The sequence below is a fragment of the Sus scrofa genome, chromosome 7 (assembly GCF_000003025.6).
Source record: "Sus scrofa isolate TJ Tabasco breed Duroc chromosome 7, Sscrofa11.1, whole genome shotgun sequence".
Classification (NCBI taxonomy): domain Eukaryota; kingdom Metazoa; phylum Chordata; class Mammalia; order Artiodactyla; family Suidae; genus Sus; species Sus scrofa.
The window spans coordinates 59,782,597-59,806,152 of record NC_010449.5 but is presented as its reverse complement, the minus strand read 5'-3'; the positions used below and the strand labels follow the sequence as shown (position 1 = coordinate 59,806,152).

The window sequence follows — 23,556 nt, the reverse complement described above, 5'->3', positions numbered from 1 at the left end:
ACAGGAGACTGGATGGGCAAGGACTAGTGAGGAGTGTACTGCTGCAGTGGAGATCTACTATCAGAGAAGCACATGCCACTGTTTCAGAAAAGAAAAAGAGTTGGAACTACGTAAATACCCAAGCTTACATGCCACCCAACAATCAAAACACACTACCACACACCACACCCACGGCAACATTCCCATCACAGAACAGGATGACACTAAGTCACAGTGAGGGAAGAAGCTGGGCAGACACAAACTTAAAACCATAGAGGTGAAGGCAGCTACTCAGAGAGCTTCAAACAAATGAACAGAAGAAATAAAAAGTAGTTAGACTGGGGAGAGAAATAAAAATAGAAAGGCACCAGAGAATAAATCAGCAAAAGGATAGCAGGAAACCTACTACAAAATTAAAGGGGAGGGAAAGAAACAATTCAACACTACCCTGGTTTGACTGCCTAGTTTTGTGAGTTTTAAGTAGTTTGTTGTTGTTTTTGTTGTTGTTGCTGTTGTTGTTTTAAGCCTCCCCAGTTCCCCCTCCCCACCTCCTCCCAATGCAGATGATTTTGGACAGTCACCGATTTCCCCAAATTCTTTGTTCCTGAGGAGAAAGACACAGAGAAGGGGTTGGGTAAGGAAGGTAAAGAGGACGGCAAAGAAGAAAAAAAAAGTTGCCACAAATATTTCCATACACTACAACCAGAAGGGTCATGGGTTTGAAAAAAACAAAGACAAGGGGTGGGGTGAATGATCATACTGGGGAAGAGGGAAAGGAAGCAGAAGGGAAGGGTCATCGGGCCACCTCTAATGACTACAGTACTACTACTGTAGGGTGCTGGACTCACTCTGAAGGACGCTTATGGTGGCCTGGGCTCGAATCCATGTTATGGAGGGGTTTTGCCTCAAGTCATTCCTCTTGGGGTCGTTGCTGGCCCTGCACTCGTAAGTCCCAGAGTCCTCCAAGGTGAGCCGGGTTATTCTCAGCACACTCACGCCGTTTGACCCGTAGGCGGTGTTTACGGTGACACGGCGCTTCCGAGCACCGTCCCACAGCTGTCTGAAAGACTCTGCCCGGTTGACTTCTGCGTACCACCACTGGATCTCTGGCGTGGGGCTCCCGACCACGTCACAGTACAGCTCAAAGGCGTCCCCAGTGAGCTTAGTTTCTGACATGGGCGACTTGACAAACCCAGCTAGAGGGAGGGGGAGCAGGAATGCAGTGACAGGCCAATCAGAAAAAAAAAGAATCAACAGGTGTTAATAGTAATTTAAAGAAAAGAAAAGAAAAAAGCAAATGAGTTGCAAAGAACAAAAAGGATTCATTTTTAAACTATAAAGAGACAGTAAATAGCATTTCATACAAGCTTTTAGAAGAAGAACCACCCCGGGAAGCTTATGAAGCAAAGGCAGGCTAGTTACAAGCTGGGGCAGCCCAGGTGCTGGCCAGGCAGAAGCAAGCCCACTGGAAAGCATTTCAGCAATGGGCCCAGCCAGTAGAAATGAGAAAGCCTCAGGTCTCAGGGAAAAGTCCCTTTCCTTAGAGCACAAACCATTACCTTTTCAAACTCAGGCAAATGATGAAAGATAACCAGGAGTGGCAATGGTTTATATGCCAAGTCAGGATCTCTTTTTGGATGGGTGAACACTCTGTTAGAGGTGCAATGTCTTTTATGGGTCACAACAAGTATTAACTGACCTACTGACACCTTATCTTGGCAGTTAAAGTCCAAATTTCAACTGAAAGGGTAGCAAATTTTTCTTTCGAGCAGGGTCCTATCCTAAATGCAGGTTAGACTTTCCCCACTTCCTATTCTTCCCTGGCCCATGGCAAACAAATAACTCATTCGTTTGTGATTAAGCAGCTTCTATCTGAATAAAAACCTTAATACACAGGAGAGCAAGACAATGTGTGCTTCAGAGTGAGAATTACTATGGGGATCAGTCCAGGAACAGAACCAACTCATTGCCAGTAATAGTAACTCAAGTCATCATCAGTGTCTGGAGGGACCATGACCTCCCTAATCTCATAAATTCTTTCAACTAGAAGAATCGCCTGCAAAGTCAGTCTTGAAAATAACCACGGCACGTGACAGGCTGTCTTCATATAGTTTAGTTGTCTGGCTCCTAGAGGCCAACTCAAAAAGAATGAGAAATGTACAATGATTAATTAAATTAAACTCTGCGGTAAAGGCTAGGCCTCAATAACACTGCCATACATTGCCCAGGAACTAAAAGTTGATGCCTACTTCCACTTGTCCATAATTTGCTTAAGGTTACACTTCCATTAAACAAAGTAGCAAAGGCAAAAAGAGTGGGGAAAAAACAAAACAAAACAAACAACCAACAACAACAAAAAAAACAGAGTTACTGGAAAGATCTTGGAGTGGGGTCTGTATCACAGTGCAAACATTCTCTCTCTCTCTCTCACCCATTTACTACACCAAGGGTTTTTTCAGCATTTCTACCTAGTCAGACTAAAGAATTCATTATCTAAAATGCAAAGCAAATAGCAAAGAGGGTACTCTGGTTTGCTGGGCTATTCTCTTGACCAAGACAGATCCTCTGCAGTAAGTGGAGCTGGCCCAGTACCTACCAACATCAGGTTGAGAACATTCCAGAAGAGAGTTAAGAATTAAATGGAATGGTTTTCCTACAATCCAAAAACCAAGGACATAATGGGACTAGATGAAAATGGAGGTTGCTAAGTGGAAAACATTCACAGAAGTATTTAGTTTTGTAGATAAACTCTACTCCATGGACCTCAAAATCCTAAGAGAGGTACTACATTTACTCAACTAAAGGTTAAGACCTTCAAATTCATAACTAGACTTCTAATTCATAAAACATTCAGAATCTGAGAAGGACAGGAAAGCAGTAATCAACAGCCTTAGATTAACTATGTTGCCTTCAAAATGCCGCTCTAAACTACCTCTTGAGATCCAATGTCAGTTCCTTGTAAGGAACTAACTACGGGAGGCTCCAAGAGGCCAAAAAAGATGTCATTCTCAGATACAGGGGAAGTTTCAGAATTTCATAAAGGAATCACCAAGATCTTGCATGAAAAGTTGAGCTAACCTCCAAATAAAGTGGTACCCAAGAAGCCATGTTTCAGTCTCACAAACTGCCACCTGCCCACCTGTCAGTCAATGCCAACAAATACATAAAGAGAGGTAAAAGATGCTGGTTTCATTCATTTTACTACTGGTTCAATCACTAAAGAAAAATGGTTATAAGTAAATCTCTAGAGAGCAGTAAAAAGTATTATTCTCTTTTAATCATATTCTTGATCATTAAGTGGTTTTCACAAATGAACTGGGGAAGTTTATGTCCTCTCAAGTGCTGTGATTATGTGCTAAATTATGCTCTAGAAATCTGTTGCTAGTGGGTTTGTTCCCTATTTCTCTCCCTTCTGAATTGTACTTCAAAGGAGGCTTACATTTAAGGCTGTTCATCAATCTACTGACTACACTAATGTAAAAGGAATGCCTGCAAGTATGCCCAGAACCACCAAGAACCCATCCAATTCCAGTAGAATCACAATCCCAACACACCACAATTCAAAGTAGTTTAAAAACAGCCTGAACACAATTCCCCACTGCACAGAACTGATCAATTCACTCACACAGTGCTACTCCTGAACAAGACTTACTTCTAAGGAGGAAAGAATGCTGATCTGCTTTAGTTTTCTACTTATATACAGGAAAAGGGGACCAAGTTGAAAATGTTCATTGAATTAGTAAATTGCATGATACATATTTAAACAAATATCTAAAAACAAAAGTAAAAATCCATTAAAACACTGACAACATACATCTATCTGTACTCTCTTTGAGGGTGACTACTATTGTTATTTATATTACTAGACATGTATATCAACAGCCAACATTTTCTAAGTACATGTTATGTGTTAGACAGTGTGCTAAGCACTTTATACTATCTCATTTAATCTTAAAAACATAAAATAGGTGCTATTATAATCCCCTTCAGTCCCCTAAGGCCCCAAAAAGTTAAGTACTTTTCCCAAAGTTATAAATTAAGAGTGAAAGAGTCTGGACTGGAATCCAGGTGTGTCCAAAGGCAAAGCATGGTCTCCTAACACTTTCCGCAAGTGCAGTCAATGTGCCTCACCAGGCCAGAAAAATTTTTTGTAGTTATTTAAAAGGTACAGATATTTTTGTCACCATCTAAATGTAATTAATTAATTAATTAATAATTTCTGGCTATGGAAATTCATGACCCATCCATTGGAATGATGAGCACACTATGATCACTAACTCTTAAAATTATAATCCTATTAAAGAATGAAGACAGAGGAGCACAGGGTCAAAGCGTTTCTAAAGTGTCTGTCTGTCTGTTGGGGGGTTGGGGTGGGAGAAAAGTGATAAAACAAAAGAAAAGATGGTTCTTAAGCAACACTTTCCCATAGTTCTGATCATTCCATCACTCTGCTCCTGAGACTGGCTTCATGGAAAGTAGTTTAAAAGACATTACATGCATTTCTCTAGCGTTGTAGTCAGTGACCAAACTAATAAAGAGCAGCATCTGAAATTTTTATAAAGCTTAACAGTTTACCAAGTGTTTCCACACACATCACATCTCATTTCATTCACATAATTTTACAACGTTCATATGCGGACAAGTGCAGGGACAGCTTCATGATCCAAGATCACTTAGGCAGTTAATCCTGAGTTGGAGCTGGGATCAAAACACAGGTCTTCAGCTCTTAGTTTATGGTTCCTTTCAATAAACTGCACTGCCTCTAAACAAACCAAGGAAGGTATTCCTTGATAGCTGAACACTCATAGAACATCATGAAAACAGATCTATTTCTCCTAGCAGTATGGAAAGAAGAAACAACAACATCCTCTCAACACAGTACTGTGAAATCACAGTTAGCAGGGAAAGTTATTAGCAACCATCTACCTCATTATCCATCCAAAATTAGCTCCAATTCAGGAGAAAAGAACCAGCTCTCAGCAGCAGGAGGAGGCAGGCAGCTCAGAGCCTGACTCACTGCCCTGACTTTCATTATGAAGGGCTTTCAAACAAGTAGGTGCCCTCAACCTGAGAACACACATTGCCTAAAGTCAAGAAGCCAGCAAAAACATGTTTGAACTCCAGGTCAAAGCTCATCCAACATTTTGGAAAACGCCTAGATTTCAAAAAAACAAAAAAACAACAACAAAAAAAACCCCTGCCCCTTTCCCACCATCATCTCCACTTACTGTAATACTTAACTGGGCTCAGATTTCAAACAGGTTTGACAAGGTACTAATACCTGTGCATTCAGTTCAACAATGAAAAGAAGAGAGAACAGTGGCCACTGGCTTTGTGGGAGGAAGTAGAAGCTGAGGGTAGAGGTGGGTGGCAGGCATAGTATTTTAAAATGAAGACAGTAAAACCAGGAAAAGCATAAAGTAAAACTGCGTAACTGAGGATGGGGGATGGGAGGTGAAGATGACAGCTGGGGCTAGCAGCCGGAGAAAAGGAGGAGCTCTCTGGCAGGAAAACCTGGATGTGTAGATATGTAGCAGAGGGTGAGAAGAAAAAGGCAACACAGAAGAGCAAGTTGAGTCCAATCCCAAGAAAATTGCTTTTACATATGCCCTAAGGAAGCAAAAAAGCTAGCCAATCCCCACAAAGGAGGGACCATCCTACTGTGTGGTTTTTTATGGCCAAAATTCTCCTTTACCTCCAGGGCAATCACTGAACAAATACTAAGACTCACTTATCTTCCTCTCTCAGCTGACTATTGCCAAAGCCATGCCTTTAAATCTAGCCTGCTTTTGTCACCAATTTTAAACAGCTGTTCCCATCAAGCCCCTCTCTACTACTAATTCCCTGTGGGTGGCTCATGCTGTTCTCTCCTTCATGCTTCATAATAAAGAGGAAATGACAGCCAAGGACACAAGAGCACTTCTCTCCCCCAACACTCCCTCCCCCAAACTCTCTCTCTCGCTCTCATACACACACACACACACACACACACACACACACACACACACACACACACACACACTCATATTATGCACCTCAAAAAGAAAGACTGAACAAGACAAATTGATTATCTTAACGATAGTCTAAAGCTGTCTAAATGACCCTTAACTGCTCTAAGACTGTGTACACAGGCTACTATACTATTAATTTACTGTTAATTTTAATCGCTTATCACTATTTCTCAATACCAAAGGCAGGTTGTAAGTCCATATGCACTCATTCTGGGTCTACCAACCAAGGGCAAGGCAGGTAGGTCTGAGGCCCTAAGAGTGGATGAAAATGGGCCTGCAGCATTAAAGAGGTATATGGGTCTATTCTCATGGAGTAGTCTGATCTGTATGTAGAGATGACAGCAATTACAAAGCATTTTCCTAATTCAAACCTATTCCTTTCACAGCTACCTCTATCAGGCGGACATGACAAAAGCTTAGAGATTAAGATCTTCTCCATTACTAGTTTCTAAACCAGGATCCAGCCTTTATTCTGAAACTATAAAATCCAAATGACTAAAAGACTCGGCCTTGTGTTTGAGAGATTTAAATAGGGAAATCTAGTTCAAAGGAGACTATGTAGTTTAGTGGTTAAGAGCATCAAACTCTAAATTAGGATTACTTGGAGGTTCTGTCACTAATTGTATGACCTTAGGAGAGAGACCCAACCTCTGAGCTTCTCCCTAATCTGTAGAACAAGGCTAATAATAGTAGTGACCTCAGAGGGTTATTGTTGAGGATTACATGAAATTGACATAACACAGCTTAAAACAGTGTGGGAATGAAGCCACTTAGGGTAGGTAGTTGTAGAAGTCATGTGATACATATAGAAGAGTTCTGAAAAGCTCTATACAAATGTTAAGTGACTTTAGGATAGATAAGGAATAAGCATCTAACATGACTGATCTCCAACAAGGATTTTCATTTAGTCCAGTTGTCAATTCCCACTGACAGGCTAAACAAGAATGATCTACCTAGATCCACTGGACTAAAAGTCAGTGACCACCCCCAACCCCCACCTCCAAAAAAAAAAAAAAAAAAAGGTTCTAAGTATAATACAAAGCCATGGACTTATCTCATCCCAGGAAATACATACAAAAATTTGCACATAATCCAGGAGTGTCCCAGACACCAGGTTAGACACCCTGAGTCTTGACTGTACTGCTACTGGAAATATGGATAGATAAGGGTCTCTCTATTAAACTGAGAGCTCACCTTATAGGGAAATGAGCCATGGTTTACAACATCTGGGTTGGTTTCTTCAACTTCTTCAACCTCAGTCTCCTCATCTGAAAAATGGGGATAATAATTCCTACCTTCTTCATAAGGTCATGGTGAGGTTCACATGAATAATGAATGAATAATAAAATTACTTTGTAAACTGTACAGCTAAAAATGTAATATAGGGAGTTCCCGTTGTGGTTCAGCGGGTTCCGAGCCTGACTAGTATCCATGAGAAGGCAGGTTCAATTCCTGGCCTCACTCAGTGGGTTAAGGATCTGGTGTTGCCATAAGTTGTGATGTATGTCGCAGATGCGGCTCAGATCTGGCATTGGGCTGTGTCTGTGGTGTAGCCCAGCAGCTACAGCTCTGATTCAACCCCTAGCCTGGGAACGTCCATATGCCACAGGTTTGGCTCTAAAAAGCAAATAAATAAATAAATAAATAAGCAATAATATAAGATGGCCTTTTTTTTGGCAAGCCCATAACATGCAAAAGATCCCCCATCCAGGGATCTAACCTGTGCCACAGCTGTGACCTGAGCCACAATAATGACTGCCAGGTTCTTAACCCAGTAGGACACCAGGGAATTTCAAGATAGCCATTTTATGCAGGCATTCTACTCTAACTTAAAGGATGAGCTAAACCAGTCCTGGGTATTCCGTTGAGGTACCTCAAAAACACTGTGGGTTCACAAAGTCTCAGAGACTCACCCATGGGGTTTATTTTCTGAATTTTTCATTTCTCAAAAAGAAAAAAAGTATTGAAAACTAATGACCCAAAGAATTTCAACATGTTTCAAATAGAAAGTAACATTAAATAAGGTTAAATAAGATTTCCAGCAATAAATTTTTAAAAATTAGAATTGTAATTTTTAAAAAAAGAGTGAGTCTTATAATAATAGGACTTCACACCAAATCTAAGAAACAGAAGGGACTGGAAATTTTTAACAGCAGAGAGAACAATCAGCTCAGAACTGACCCCCTCTTGCTTTCTTCAGACACATCTAACATGCTCCAGGCAGGGGCTCATAACACTTGCCTATGTCCCTGAACATCCTCAAATGGGCTTTAACAGATTGAAAACTCTGCTTATACATTATCTATCATAAAATTCTAGCCACTTAGTCTATGCTCTTATAATCCTCAAGTAAAGAGCTTCATTATTAAAGACAATCCTTGAAACTAGTATTTCTTCCTCTCTCCAGAGAGGAAAGGGGCATTTTAAATTCATCTTGAGCAAAAAAAGTGAGGTTAAATATAGATCAGGTCCCATTTTGACTGCAATATCAAAATGAACATAACCTTAGTTTTTAAAAACTAAATATGTCCTAGGGGAAAATGCAGTAGCCACAAACTGCTGTCAAGCAAGTCTTTTTAGGAATTCATGAAATCAACTTTCTAACTCCACAAACAGTACTCAAGCTGTCAGTACACAAAGGAAGAAAACTAGTTTTGCCAGCCATTACAAACCAGAAAGGATACAGAACAGACAACGGATGCAAACCAGCAGTATCTCAAAGAGCACACTTAATGAAAGGTTTTATTTCAAACAGTGAAACTCTTACATGTTTAAGCAAATGCTAACAAAAGCTCTTACTCCAACAGACTGTCAAAAATAGCTATGGGCCAATCTAGAACTATACTCAAATGGAAGTTCTGAAGCCAGAAACAGTTTTTTTCAGGGGGAGTCACAGTTACTGAGCATTTTAAGAATATGCTTCAGCTGACATTCCAATTAGGATTAAGGCAAAAGGAAAACAATTCCCTAGGAGTTGTGGCTGTGGCACAGTGGGTTAAGAATCTGACTGCAGTGGCTTGGGTCACCGTGCAGGTGAGGGTTCCATCCCCAGCCTTGCACAGTGAAAAAAGAATCTGGCATTGCCACAGCTGCAGCAAAGGTAGGCAGCTATGGCTCAGCTTCAATTCCTAGCCATGGGTGAGGCCATAAAAATTTTTTAAAAAGAAGGAAAATAACACTCTAGAAAAGCTGAATACTCCAGTTAAACAAACCATTTTCAAAACCCATGGGTAATTACTAATCAAAAGCTAACCTCCACTAAGTACTTTTCCTGCATATATCTGTTGATTCAGTATAACTTCTGATAACCACCTCACTTTCTTGTCACTGACAACATACCAACAATCAGGATCTATATTTTAAAAATAACACAATTCAGCTCATTCTTCCAGAGGATAATACAATTCATCTCATTTCATTCTCATATATCCCACAAGAATGCCAATGAACACAAGTAGTTAGAGCTGACGGCCTGGATTTAATCTAGGAGACAAAATGGAAGAGGTCAGAAGACCTTTCCCTGCCTTAAACAGCCATTCTAGAAGCCAGAGTCAAACACTTTTGCACAAAGGAAAATTCAATCTTTGGATCATATCCCAGGTGTTAGGTAATAGAGTCAGTCCCAGTCTTGCCAGCCGATGAATTATTTCACCTAAAACATAAACAGCTTATAGTGGTAACCACACTAAAAACTTTGTTATTATATACTAAAGGTAATACTTGCCTTATATGGCAAAACCCCAGAGCAGTCATTCTCAAAAAACTATCATGCAACAGAATCACCTGTTAGAACACAGACTGCTGGGCCCCATCCCTAGATATTCTGTTTCAGTAGGTCTGCAGTGGAGCTTGGGAATGGGTATTTGTAACAGGTTCTCAAGTGATGCTGATGTTGCTGCTTCACAGGCCACATAACCATAACTAAAGTCCTAGAGTCTAAAACTTAAATTTTTTAGCTTTTCCAGAACAGAAGAAAATAGGGGCACAGGAACCATACAGGTGTTTCTGAAACCACATAAAGACTCTCCTAGCAGCTGAGTCTGTGATTCATAACCAAAAGAGGGAACATGGCCAAAATCGTTGCTAAAAAACTGGGTCACTTGCTATGACCTCATAATAACTTTTATTTTGTATTTGTTCAGCTTATCACTAAGTTGAGGGCATGTTTTTAACTCAATTTACCACTTATTGGGGGCTTATTTACTAAGGACTATGAGCAGGGATAATTAAAATAAACTTTGCTCCTAAAGGGACTCAAGTTGCAAAACATGAGACAGAAAAATAATCAAAATATGATTGATAATGGTCATGTTTATAACAGATGTATAAAAGACAAGAGAAACATAACTAATTTTGCTGGGGGAGCTGATATATGCATAGAAACCTGCTTAAAATCTGAGCCTAGCCTTGTCAGTTGAGGGAAATGGCCTTGCACTAGGCAAGAGGTAACAGTTATGAGCACAGTGTTGAGAAGTGGCAGAAATTATTAGTTCTAAATAAAGCTGAAAAACTTTCAACATTTTTTGAGTGCTTTTATATGTCCAGCACTTGTTAAATGTTCATGCTATTCACAAAAATAAGGCAGTCTACAGCTTTAAGACCTCACAATCTAGCAAAAACAAGAATCCTGCAAGCTTGGGCTTCTTTCTAGAGAGTGAGGTGACTGATCTGATTGGTGGCAGTATGAAGGATGGATCCAAAGTGAGAAAGGAGTTAGGAAACTCCTTCAATAATCAAAATGAAAAATGAATCTGAACAAAGTGAAAATAGCTGTAGGAATGGTGAGAAGATGATGGATATGAGAAATGTTTACAGGATAGAATCAACTGGTATTTGTTGACTACGGGGTGGAAAGTGATACTGTAAATGGAATAAAGGAAGGCAGGCTGAGAATTGGCCTTGCAGGTGCAGAGAGAATAGGCTATGATAGTGAGATGTTCAAATGTAATAAAAAATATGGATCTGGTATTCAGCAGAGAGGCGGAGGCTAGAAATATGCACTTGGGAATTATCAGCTTAGGTGGAAGCTGAAGCTATGGGAGGAGATGAGATCACTCAGGGAGGATGAAAACGGAACTAAGGATGGAATTTTCTAACTAATTATACTCCTTTCCAAATGATTCACCGCTGAATGCAATGCACTTTTATTGGGATACACCAAAATAGGAATTAATCCTTTCCTGTATCTGGACAACACTTTTTTTTTTTTTTTTTTAAGGGCCGCACCCATGGCATATGCAAGTTCCTAGGCTAGGGGTTGAATCAGAGCTGTAGCCACCAGAATCCTTAACCGAAAGAGCAGGCCAGGAATCAAACCTTGCGTCTTTATGGATACTAGTCAGGTTCTTTACCCACTGAGCCACAAAGGGAACTCCTGGATGACACTTTTAATAACATCGAGTAAATAATTTATTATTCTGCTTTGGAATATTTAAAAGAAGAGTCTTCTCATGTTCTCGTTGTCAATGACTCAGACAGAAGGCACAGTATCCATGCCAGAAGTTCCCAAAGCAGCTTAGACTTTACTTGAGTAGACTATGTAACGTTATTTAGCCTTTACAAAGAATCTTAGACTTTGCATAAAAATAGCGCCCATTTGATTCCAAAGATTATTTTGGGAAATGCTTTTTCTTGGGAAAAAAGCTCACACTTAATCCAAACCAAATTTTATCAACTTTTAAAAAGGGAAAACATGTGGAATCTCAGCCCAAAGCCCAAGGTTAAACCAACTCTCACCCTGCACTTTGCAGTAGACACTGAAATTGAAACAAAGCCAATATGCCACAGACCAAGTGGTTCTAGAGGAAAAAAACTGACAAGAATTTTAGTTCCCATCTTGCACTGTGATAAAAGTTCACTAAGTTGTAACCAAGGAGGACCCTGTAGGGCCTTCCTGGGGTGGCCCTTGCCCCACATCCTCTGCTTAAGCTCCTCTCCCAAGTACTTAGACAACAGCATCACAATCAGGTTTCTTGAACTGCTTTACAAATATGAAAATCCCCCCTCACCAAATAAGAGATGTTAACTACTTGAAGACCACTGGCACATAGCCCCCAGATCTCCTGGAGCCTAAGGATTGATAATGTGAACCCCTGTGACACTGCCCTGATACCTCATTACCTATTACCCATTAGCCAATCAGAGAACAGTGCACAAGCCAGAACACCCCCTCCCCCAAATCTGGCTTTTAATGCTTTGCAATTTTGGTTCGGGGATTTCTGGGTCATGAGCCACTGTCTCTGTCTCCCTGCACAGCACTGCAAAAAACCCTTCTCTGCCCCAAACTCTGACATTTCAGTTTGTTTGGCCTCACTGTGCATCCAGCACATGAACTTGCACTAACCAAGTATGGAATCTTTACGTTCTTTTTCCTGCCTTCTGGCCCTCTTCAATATTTCTGTAAATATTAATCAGATATGATTTTGGTAAATAAGAATAGTAATCAGCAAGTGACCTAGAGATTCTCCACTTGAACAGCGGCACAGAATGGGAAATTTTCTTCCCCTCCTCTGGGCCCCAACAGTCTCTCAATTTAAAAATTTGAGAATATTCAATAGAATTATACTAAGTTTTATTTTGAATTTTTGTAAATGACAAATTTGACTCCTTTACCTATGGACCATATCCACTACCTAAATTGTGAAGGTGGCGAGAAATAAAATATTGGCTGCCCTATCAGTAAACAAAGGATATCACAATCATCAGCCAGGGCAGCCACCTAACAATGGTGAGCCAGTGAGCCCTGAGGGAACTCAGGAAGCAAAGAGTAAATGCCACCTAGCAGCCATCAGACTGCAAGCACTCCTGACAGTGAGCCCTCAGGATGTAGCCCCTAACAGCTGAGGTACAGATCAAAGACAGGATTTCAGTGAGCCCAAGACCCTTGCATCTCCCCAAAGAAAAGTGCTAAATTCCTTAACTTGAGAAATCTAGTTTTCTTTTATTAACAGTAATCTTTTGTTCTGGCTACCTGCTCTTTGCCGCAAAACTCCTACATATATCCTAGCTCCCCCCCACCTCCTCAGAGCAGTTTTTCAGAGCAATCTGAAATGCTGCCTCCCAGGCCAGTGCTGATTTTGCCTAAAATAAAGCTTAACTCACAGTTCTCATGTTAAGGTTTTGTTTTTGTTTTTTTTTAAGTCGACACTGGCAAAATTATTTATACAGTAAGATTAAACAACAGAGTCCAAAACATATTTGTTATTATACATTGTTCATGGAGATATGTCTTACTTCCCAAATCTCAATAATTTGAAGAATTATAGTTGGGAGAGAAAAAAGGAAGCCATAGGACAAATCATTCTTAAAGCAATGAGCAATTTTACCACCCATCCTCCCCTAAGTGGGAATTTAATACACATTCAATCTGTTGTTAAAAAGGATTAAGATCCCTCTTGTGGAATTCAGTAAGCCTATCTAGAAAGAGACTAACAATAACACTTTCTTAAAATTAAATATATTCCTAGATAATGGAAGACTAGTCACTGCTAAAAAGAAATGGGCTATCCAGCCAGAAGAAGACATGAAGGAACTTTAATACACACTACCAAGTGAAAAACCAAATCTGAAAAGGCCGTATATACACTGTTCGATTCCAACTATATGACATTCTGAAAAAGGCAAAACTAGGAAGACAGCAAAAAAGATCAGTGGTTGCTAGCGGCTAAGGGGGAGAAAGGGATAAACAGGTGGAACACAAAGAATTTTCAGAGTAGTGAAACTATTCTCTCTGATACTATAACATTGGATAGTGGCATTATATATTTGTCAAAACCCAAAGATGGTACATCAAGAATGAACTCTGGAGTTCCCGTCATGGCGCAGTGGTTAACAAATCCAACTAGGAACCATGAGGTTGCAGGTTCCATCCCTGGCCTTGCTCAGTGGGTTAAGGATTTGGCATTGCCATGAGCTGTGGTGCAAGGTCGCAGACATGGCTCAGATCCCGAGTTGCTATGGCTCTGGCGTAGGCCGGCATCTATAGCTCTGATTAGACCCCTAGCCTGGGAACCTCCATATGCAGCGGGAAGCAGCCCTACAAAAGGCAAAAAGACAAAAAAAAAAAAAAAAAAAAAAAGAATGAACTTTAATGTAAACTATAGACTTTGGGTGATAGTGATGTGTCATTGCAGGTTCATCAACTGTAACTAAAGTACCACTCTGGTAGGAATGGTGTTAGCGGAGGCAGCTGTATGTGTGGGTGGACACAGGAGATACATGGGAACTCTCTACTTTCTACTCAATTTAGCTATGAACTCAAAAATGGTCTAAAAAAATAAAGCCTATTTAAAAATACATACACCAACTGAAAAATATTTTTAATCATGTACTAAGACTTATTTGCCCTTGGGATTAAGTGTATCTGACTGCAGATAAATTTTTTAATGATATATAAAAAGTGCAAAACTGCCTTTGAACAATGAGAATTCAGTTTTGCCTCCATGAGCTAAGTAATCTATATTGTGTTTCTAAACCCAAGCACAGAAAGCATAGGCCCTTCTTCTTGCCTATAAATCATCTTAAACCTTGAGATCATCCAGACTTCCACTAGGCTTTCTTTGTTTTGGGTTTTTTTTTTGTTGTTGTTTTTTTTTTTTTAATGGCCACAACTGCAGCATATGGAAGTTCCCAGGCTAGGTGTCAAATCAGAGCTACACCTGCTGGCCTACGCCACAGCTACGGCAACACAGGATCCGAGCCTCGTCTGCGACCTACACCACAGCTAGTGGCAACGCCGGATCCTTAACCCACTTAGCAAGGCCAGGGATCAAACCTGCATTCTCAGAGAGTGCTAGGTTCTTAACCCACTGAGCCACAATGGGAACTCCCACTAGGCTAGTTCATTAATGCCCTCCTAACTCCACTGAATAGAAATTTCTTAGCTCAGGGGAAAGAATTTTCTTACCCAGTTCAGGAGGAAATTTCACACAATCTCATTAGATTAAACACCAGAGGGCAGATATTAATTTATGGATAAAGTAACTGCATAATTTATCATCAAAACCAAGACACTTTTAAGAGGGAAAGGGATGCTATGAATAATTTTGATGGGGCAATAGGCACAAACCAAGTTATGATTACCCCACTTCGAGAAACTGGGTTTTGTGTTGTGTAATATCAAAGCAATTAGAGTGGAGCTATCCCAGAGCAAAACGCTAGAGTCAATTAACTTCCAATTCTAAACACAGTATATTTTTAATTTACAAACTTTCCCAAGAATGCTAAGCAATAATTTTCAAAGAACCCCTTTGACTGTTAAATAGTTATGCCTCAGATTTAAATGAACTTAGTCCTATAAAGCACCTCCAAATTCCTGGGGCTTTTTTCTCTATTAAAACTAATAAATCCCCATCCCTATTCTCCTACCTTCACTACTATTTGGTAGCTATGCTACCAGTGGTTCAGATAATTTCCCCATTAACCAGAATCTCGTCTTACTGTAAGTATGCAGTATATAATCAAGCCCTACTGCCCTGCTTTCAAATGAGAGCACACAAAGATCGATGAACCCTAGTATTTGAAAAGGTAGTATAATTATCTCGTAAAACTGTAAATCTTGCTATAGAATAAGCCAAGATTAACTCTCTAGAATGTTGTTTGTTTTTGGCTGCCCCGGGACATGTGGAAGTTCCGAGCCAAGGATCAAACCCACGCCATAGCAGTGGAGCCACTGCAGTAACAACTCCAGATCCTTAACTCACTGTGCCACTAGAGAACTCCTAGAATGTTTTATCGGGTACTCTCTGACAATGTGTCAGGAATGAATGCAAAACTGCACAGTAATAAAATGCTAGACCTATCTATTTAAATTGTGACTTTAGAAAAGTATATTAATGTAGAGAAATTGTTCTATTTAATAACATATGTGTCTGGGAGTTCCTGTTGTGGCTCAGCGGGTTAAGAACCCAACATAGTATCCATGAGGATGTGGGTTCAAATCCCTAGCCTTGCTCAGTGGCTTAAGGCTCTGGCATTGCCACAAGCTGCAGCACAGGTCACAGATGTGGCTCAGATCTGGTATTATTGTGGCTGTGGCGCAGGCCTACAGCTGCAGCTCTGAGTCAACCCCTAGTTCAGCAATTTCCATAAGCCGCAGGTGCAGTCATAAAAAGAAAACAAACATATGTATTATACATGTTATAACTCTATATAATATATATACAGAAATCTGAAACCTCAGTTCCCTTGTGTGTATAATCAAAAGACTGAAAGAAAATACTGCATATTTGTAAATAGTGAGTAACTAAAATGCAGTACTCCATGAACACATGAAGATGCATAAGACAATGAGTTCATGAGAGTTTATTTTAACAAATTTTTATAAATTATTTAGAATCAGGATATGTCTCTCATCATTGTGTTTGCCCACAAGGCCTTGCTGTACATATTATACTCAGTAATAATTTTTTTTTAAATGGTGAGAAATACAGTTCTCATTAACTGAGGATTAAGCATAAAATTCTTTCATTAAATTTCAACCTATTAACTTAAAATGTACTAGTAACCATTACTATATTAACAAACAGTGTATAAATGAAATCATCTTTTTTTGATTAGTGGAATTTTTCATGATATTAGAGCCACTTAAGCATCAATAGAACCACAAATTCCAGGAGACTGGACTACGGCATATCTGAATTTACCAGAGATTTCCTATAAGTCACTTTTTATTTTAAAAAAATAAGACAAAAATCCCTAATGTCAGTTTGCTTAATTGCTATGTATCTATTAACTGCAATAGGCTAGGAAATAAAAATTGAGTGTAAAACAGATTTCTGAGCTGATACTTTACAGTTAAAATGCAATTTTCCCATTATTTTTTAAATTAGATAATGATACTGTCCACCATCAACTCTAAAAAAGGGAGTTGATTCCCTGTAAACCTCCTGGAATCAAAACCAAACAGCCTAGAAATCTTTCTTTATAATCTTTAAGAAAACCATCTGTGGGGGAAGGGGCAGGGAATAGGACATTTTCTTTTTTTTGGTCTTTTTTTTTTTTTTTTTTTTTGCTGTAACTTTGGGCAGCTCCACGGCATATGGAGGTTCCCAGGCTAGGGGTCTAATCGAAGCTGTAGCCACCGGCCTACGCCAGAGCCACAGCAACGCGGGATCTGAACCGTGTCTGCAACCTACACCACAACTCACGGCAACGCCAGATCATTAACCCACTGAGCAAGGGCAGGGACCGAACCCGAAACCTCATGGTTCCTAGTCAGATTCGTTAACCACTGCGCCACGACGGGAACTCCCTTTCTTTTTTTTTTTAAAGAACATTCTAAAAAGATTACTGAACACCTAACTGAATGTCTCTGAAACCAAATTATTATAACAGCAGCTAAGCTTTATTGATCATTTACATATGCCAAGCATGGTGCAAAGTATATTATAAAATATACTTTATAATACATGTAATACATAATATATAATTCACTACACCTTAAGGATATCATCATTCCACAGACGTGCAGAGGCAGGATGCACACCCTGGCAGTGATAATTCCAGAGCTTAAAACAGCTACACCTTATTACCTCACTAACAGCAATGTTTTGATTACTATGGCCAATGAGAACTAAACAATATTCTACATACATTATTTAATTAAAAAATATTTTATCTTAGAATGGCTGTCACACAGCATGTTCTACTTCTCATCAATGTCACCAGTTGAGGTTTTTATCACTACACAGCCATCCCCAATTATCTAAGTTACCTCTATGAAAATTCTATGTGGGCCTGTAATTTTTAAAAAGTATTTGAGGGGGTTCCCGTCGTGGCGCAGTGGTTGACAAGTCCAACTGGGAACCATGGGGTTGCAGGTTCGGTCCCTGCCCTTGCTCAGTGGGTTGATGATCCGGCGCTGCTGTGAGCTGTGGTGTGGGTTGCAGACGCGAATCCCGAGTTGCTGTGGCTCTGGCGTGGGCTGGAGGCTGCGGCTCCGATTGGACCCCTGGCCTGGGAGCCTCCATGTGCCGCGGGAGTGGCCCAAGAAATAGCAAAAAGACAAAAAAAGTATTTGATATTACTGTGACCTACTGTTTTAAGCTGGCAATCCTAACTAGTAAACTAGAATTTAGTTATTCTAGTTATCTCCAGTTATTACTGGCAGATCTTCCAGGTAGTTACTAAAACCTCATACCCCTAAGATTTTCTTCCCACTAATGCATAAAACTAATAACACTTTCAATCCTTTCCCAAGCAGGGACTCAACAGCACACTTCTGCACTCTCCTATCAAGTGCATATTCTTGGATTTCAAAACTCAGCACAAATGACAGTAGCTCTTTCTCACAAAGAAGCTGACAAACCTTGCAATAAAAATTTTACCAAGTCCATTCTGCATAGGATGATTATCTTTGTGCTATTTTTTGATAGATTCTGCCTTAAAGGGATCGTCTTTTCTTTTGGTCTCTTTTCAACCATGGACACATGTACTAATACAAGTATCTTAATCATCTACCTTGTAAAGTATCCACAAGACCTCTTTCATACAGATACCAAGACTGCCCAGGAATTCCCATCGTGGTGCAGCGGAAACAAATCTGACTGGGAACCATGAGGTTGTGGGTTCAATCCCTGGCCTCATTCAGTGGGTTAAGGATCTGGCATTGCTGTTGTAGGCCAGCAGCCGTAGCTCCGATTTGACCCCTAGCCTGGGAACTGGGAACCTCCATATGCCACGAGTGCGGCCCTAAAAAGCCAAAAAAAAAAAAAAGAAAAGAAAAAGACTGCCCAAATAGATTGTGAACCAAAGGTAAGAAATATCCTTGTGCAAAAACTTCAGAAGTAGATCTACAAAAGGGCACTCATTTCATTCTTTTTATTTTATTTTATTTTTTTTAGGGCTGCACCCAAGGCATATGGAGGGTCCCAGGCTAGGGGTCAAATTGAGCTACAGCTGCTGGCCTACACCACAGCCACAGCAACACCAAATCTGAGCCGCATCTGTGACCTATACCATAGCTCACGGCAACGTCGGATCCTCAACCCACCAAGCAAGGCCAGGGATCAAACCAGCAACCTCATGGTTCCTAGTTGGATTCATTTCCGCTGCGCCACTTTCATTCATTTTAAAACCCTGCTCGCTTCTCAGGCCCTAAGGATTTTTTGAAACAATTATGGGATTCCCTCTACCCCAAACAGCTCTACATTTATCTAACTAACAAATTGAAATTTGACTTATTTTTTAAATAAAAAGATAACAAACTTTCTACTGCTACAGACTGAAAATTCCTAAATCTAATTCTTGCTCCAATATAACACTTTAGATGTACTATGGTCCAAAGACGCTACAATGCAGTTGGGAATCCTTACCAGAATCGAAAATTCCTGAATCTACTAAAATCTGCTCTCTTCTTAATTCCTCAGGAAATCCTAATATTCAGACACAATCCAAATCTACTCCCTTCTTTCATAATTACTTGTCATTTGGACTCTCCTATGGTTTCAGGTCTTCATTATCTCATAGCTCCACAATTGGGTAGTACCTCCACCTCCATCTCCACCTCCACAGTGGAGGATCAAGTTATTATTACTTGACCCACTGTCCAAAAACATCAGCACAAATTATTGCTAAGAGAAGAAAAGGAATAGCAAAACTGTATCCCAAATGCTTTCATTAAAAATTAGCAGAGTTGTCCCGAGATTTACATAGCTGATATATAGTAAGTGTATACACACCAAAAAAATACAATTGAGGATAAAAATAGATCAATTAGATTGTTCTTTTTCCATTTAATGAAGTTTCTCCATGTTTGGAATGAGAATGGTCCTCTCAGTGGACCAGTTTCTATATCAACAATTCAGTCATCATCAACATAATTTCCTTCAGTGACAGTAACAACAGATGTATCCTAGAGGTTCCATACACTGATGTAAATGAATATATCTGTCACTTCAATTCCTACACTCAAAAAATGAAGGCTATAAATATCAAGATGAATAATTGATACTAAATTGATACATACATATAAAAATAAATGATACTATTAAATCGATACATAATTGATATTACTAAAGCCATTAAAGGCTGTAAATGATATATCTACATAGAACAAGCTTTGAAAAGATATATAAAAACTACAATGCTTATTCCCAAAGAGTGGAATCAAAGGGTAAAAGGAGAAACTTTAATATTTTACTTAAAACACCTAAGCATTATTTGAAATTATCATGTTAAGTCATTTCTTAATTTTTAAAATCCAGGAACTTTCCCTTTTTATTTACAAATTTTAAATGAAATAATTCCATGTCAAAATTTGTTTAATCACTATCCAAGACAGGAAGAATAATTCTGTCTGCATAACATCTCCTTGTAGTCAGTTATATTTATTCTTTGAAAATTCAACCTAATGAAAACTTCATTAAATTCTAGACAGACAAGGCTGACAAGCTTATATATCTGGTTACCTGAGGCTCACCTGGTACTACTGGGCGAGTCAAGTTTTTCCAATAGTGTATTTTGAGAGTTTAAGACTTGATACAATTGAGCTTTTTCAGTGACAAATGGATAGTGTTGCAGAATGGTAAGGTGACACTACTAAAAACAGAGTCCACTCAAATTCTTTCCTATCCTTTTAAAAAGCTGGTGAAATAAACATACCTGTTATTGAAATACAAATGCCAAGAAGCTCATACTTTGGGTTATTTCTTAGCAGTTTTCACTATAACTTCATGTTGTTCCTAAAGTAAGAACTGTATACTCTAGTGGGTTTTTTTCTTTAATGCACATCAAAATTTGCCCTTTCATCCTACAGCTGTAAAATCTGATTAACCCTAACATCACCCCCACCCCATAATTGAATTTTAATGTCTACCTGCCACTGAGCAGCAAATTACATGCTTCAAGGGCAGCTATTTCAGAATGTTTCGTGTGCACTCCATTGAAGTGGTTAGCCTTGCAGGGAAGTACCAGCCCACAGCAAGTACCTCAGAGCTCACAATCAATATTCATTACCAGCTGCCTGTCTGGAATTCTTTCTGTCTTGATATTCTCAGTTCCTTCAGGAATTAATTTTCTTTGTAACTAGGCCTCAAAAGCTAGCTGAGCTGTTTCTGAAATATGGACATTAAGACCCTGTGGGGCTTAAAAGATTAAAAATGCATGTTAGAAAAATCACCACCACATAGAGAAAATCATTAAACAGTTACTAAGAAAAATCACCCAGAAGTCACAATACGTGAATACTCCAGCTCAAAAGTATCAGTCAACTAACTAAAGTTTGTGTCTTAGAAGTGTAGTAGAATTTGCTACCTCTCTGGTCCAAAAGGATTCAAATAAAACAGGACAAAGAATGTGAACACACCAAATGTTTATCTGGAAACAACTGAAGATGCCAGAAACCCTAAGACCAAAGTAGTTTTAGGTAAGAAGAAACTAAAGACAGGAGAAACAGGAGAGGGAAAGATCTTACAAAAAAATAATATATACACATAACTAAAACACATGGCTCAAAATCATACGGGGAGCTACGGCTGTGCAACAATGAGTTAATGATCTGGCTTGTCTCTGTGGAGGCAGCTGTTCAGGATATGCAGTGGCTTAGGGATCCTGTGTTGCTATAGCTGTGGTGTAGGTTGCAGCTCCAGCTTAGATTCGATCCCTGGCCTGGAAGCTTCCATATGCCTCGAGTGCTGCCAAAAAAGAAAAAAGAAAAAAAAAAAATATATATATATATATATATAGTGGAAGAAAACAAAGATAACCAACAGAATTGAGGATAGGATAGGATCACAAAGAAATAAAGTACATGTTTCTTGTATCGCTTTAACCATTTAGATTGTTAATTACTAAAGAAAAATAAGTTCAAAAAAAATTTCTGCTGCTAAAGTAGGAAAACAAGATGTACAATAAGATGTATATGCCTCTAAAGCATTTTACATGAACTAAGAAAATGTAAAGTTTTTCAAAGTATTCACTGAATAACGGAAAGGAAATCATAATCAGTTTTCTAATAAAAATCATGTTGCTGAATTTCTAACATATAAACATCATTTCTATGGGATAATCTAATTTTGAAGGAGCAGTAAATAGTGCAGTACTAGCAAAATTACCTGCTCCAACATTACTTCAAAAATAAACATCATTCCTCTGCTAAGATTGAAAACTAACCTGAAAGACTAAGGAGGCTAATCCACCAAAATAATTTGGAATCAGCATGTTTAGTGTTGTAAGTATTGGGTTCCAAATAGCTTAAAATGATCAGGATCCAAATACTCTTAAGTGGTAGTTATGCTGTGTGCTAAAAAACTTCATTTTAATTACTTCCTTGTTTCTGTTAAAAATAAGTGACTACTATCTCATAATAGAGATTTCAAATGTCATAATCATTTCACTATGAAATATAGCTAACTTTCAAACAGATTAAAGTAAACCAGGAGTTCCCTTTGCAGCTGAGCAGGTTAAGAACCTGATACAGTGTCCATGAGGATGCAGGCTTGATCCTTGGCCTCACATCAACTGCAGTGCAGGTTGCAGATGCAGCTCGGATCTGGTGTTGCCTCAGCTGTGGCGTAGGCCTGCAGCTGCAGCTCCAATTTGATCCCTAGCCCAGGAACTTTCCATATGCTGCCAGTGAAGCCCTAAAAGGAAAAAAAAATTAAAAATTAAAAAAAGTAAATCAAGATAAATGAAAGGATATTAGTGGCAGAGAGAAAAATCTTATCAAGCACAAACCTTGTGTCAGGTATCATGATAGGTTGTTTTATGCATGCAATCTCATTCTAACCTGTGAGATGTATATTACTTCTAAAAAACAGATGAGGGAGTAAGAAACATAGCAAAAATCAGGACTCCAATCCAATCTCTTAGGCTTCAAAATTCATAACATAATTCTTTGGTGATGAGGACACAAACTGGGGGCCCACTGACAGTTTTATCAACCAACACAGTATTTTTAAAAGTTGAGCTTTCAGAGTTTTCAAAGCATGTACTGTATTTCCCACTTTAGCAAAAGGTACTTGCCTAGCCCCTGCAGAAAATGAGTTTGCAATCCCTGCTTTAATGTATGTCAACAAAAAGAATAAAAACAAGCAAATAGCTGCTCTCCTTGACCTTCCAATCCAAGAAAAGGCGTGGCTTCATCGAGCAAAGACCATCCTGGGGGACTAGGTGCCATAATCTTGTATCAGAGGATACTTACAAGCAGAGGCACAAAATGGGAGGGAGATACTCTCAACGGAAGCTGCTGACTTCTATGGAGTATTCTGGAAATTTGTGGGTGTATTTTTGGTTAACAGAATGACTGGGATAGCATTACTGGCCTTTAGTGGGCTGGGACTAGGGATCTTCAATATCCCACAAAGCGGGAAAAGAATTGTCCCTTTTCCTACACAACTTTCAAATGACATTCAATAAAATGAAAACTTAGTCTGGGCCTGGACCCTAACTCTGTTTTAAATACACCACAAAGCATTCTTGCATGGTTTTAATCATCATTCAATTTTCCAGGAATGCAATTACTGAGTGAAGTGAGGATAGACTGTATTGCTGTTTCATTTGGAACTTTACCAAGAGTTGGTCACCTTTTCAGAAAAATCACATTATCAACAGCAATGCCACCTGGTAT

General features: G+C 39.2%; 1 protein-coding gene across 3 annotated transcripts in view; it reads right to left on the bottom strand.

Moving 5' to 3' along the window:
* The window catches only part of NPTN (neuroplastin), a 72,181-nt gene that overhangs the window by 34,442 nt on the left and 14,183 nt on the right, over positions 1-23,556 (bottom strand). For all 3 annotated transcript variants that reach the window (XR_002345841.1, XM_021099079.1, XM_021099078.1), the window contains exon 2: positions 828-1,175. Coding sequence is in view for 2 of the 3 variants with exons in the window: in XM_021099079.1 (XP_020954738.1) it covers positions 828-1,175 (348 nt within the window). In the remaining variant the exon portion in view is untranslated. The remainder of the gene's footprint in view (positions 1-827; positions 1,176-23,556) is intronic.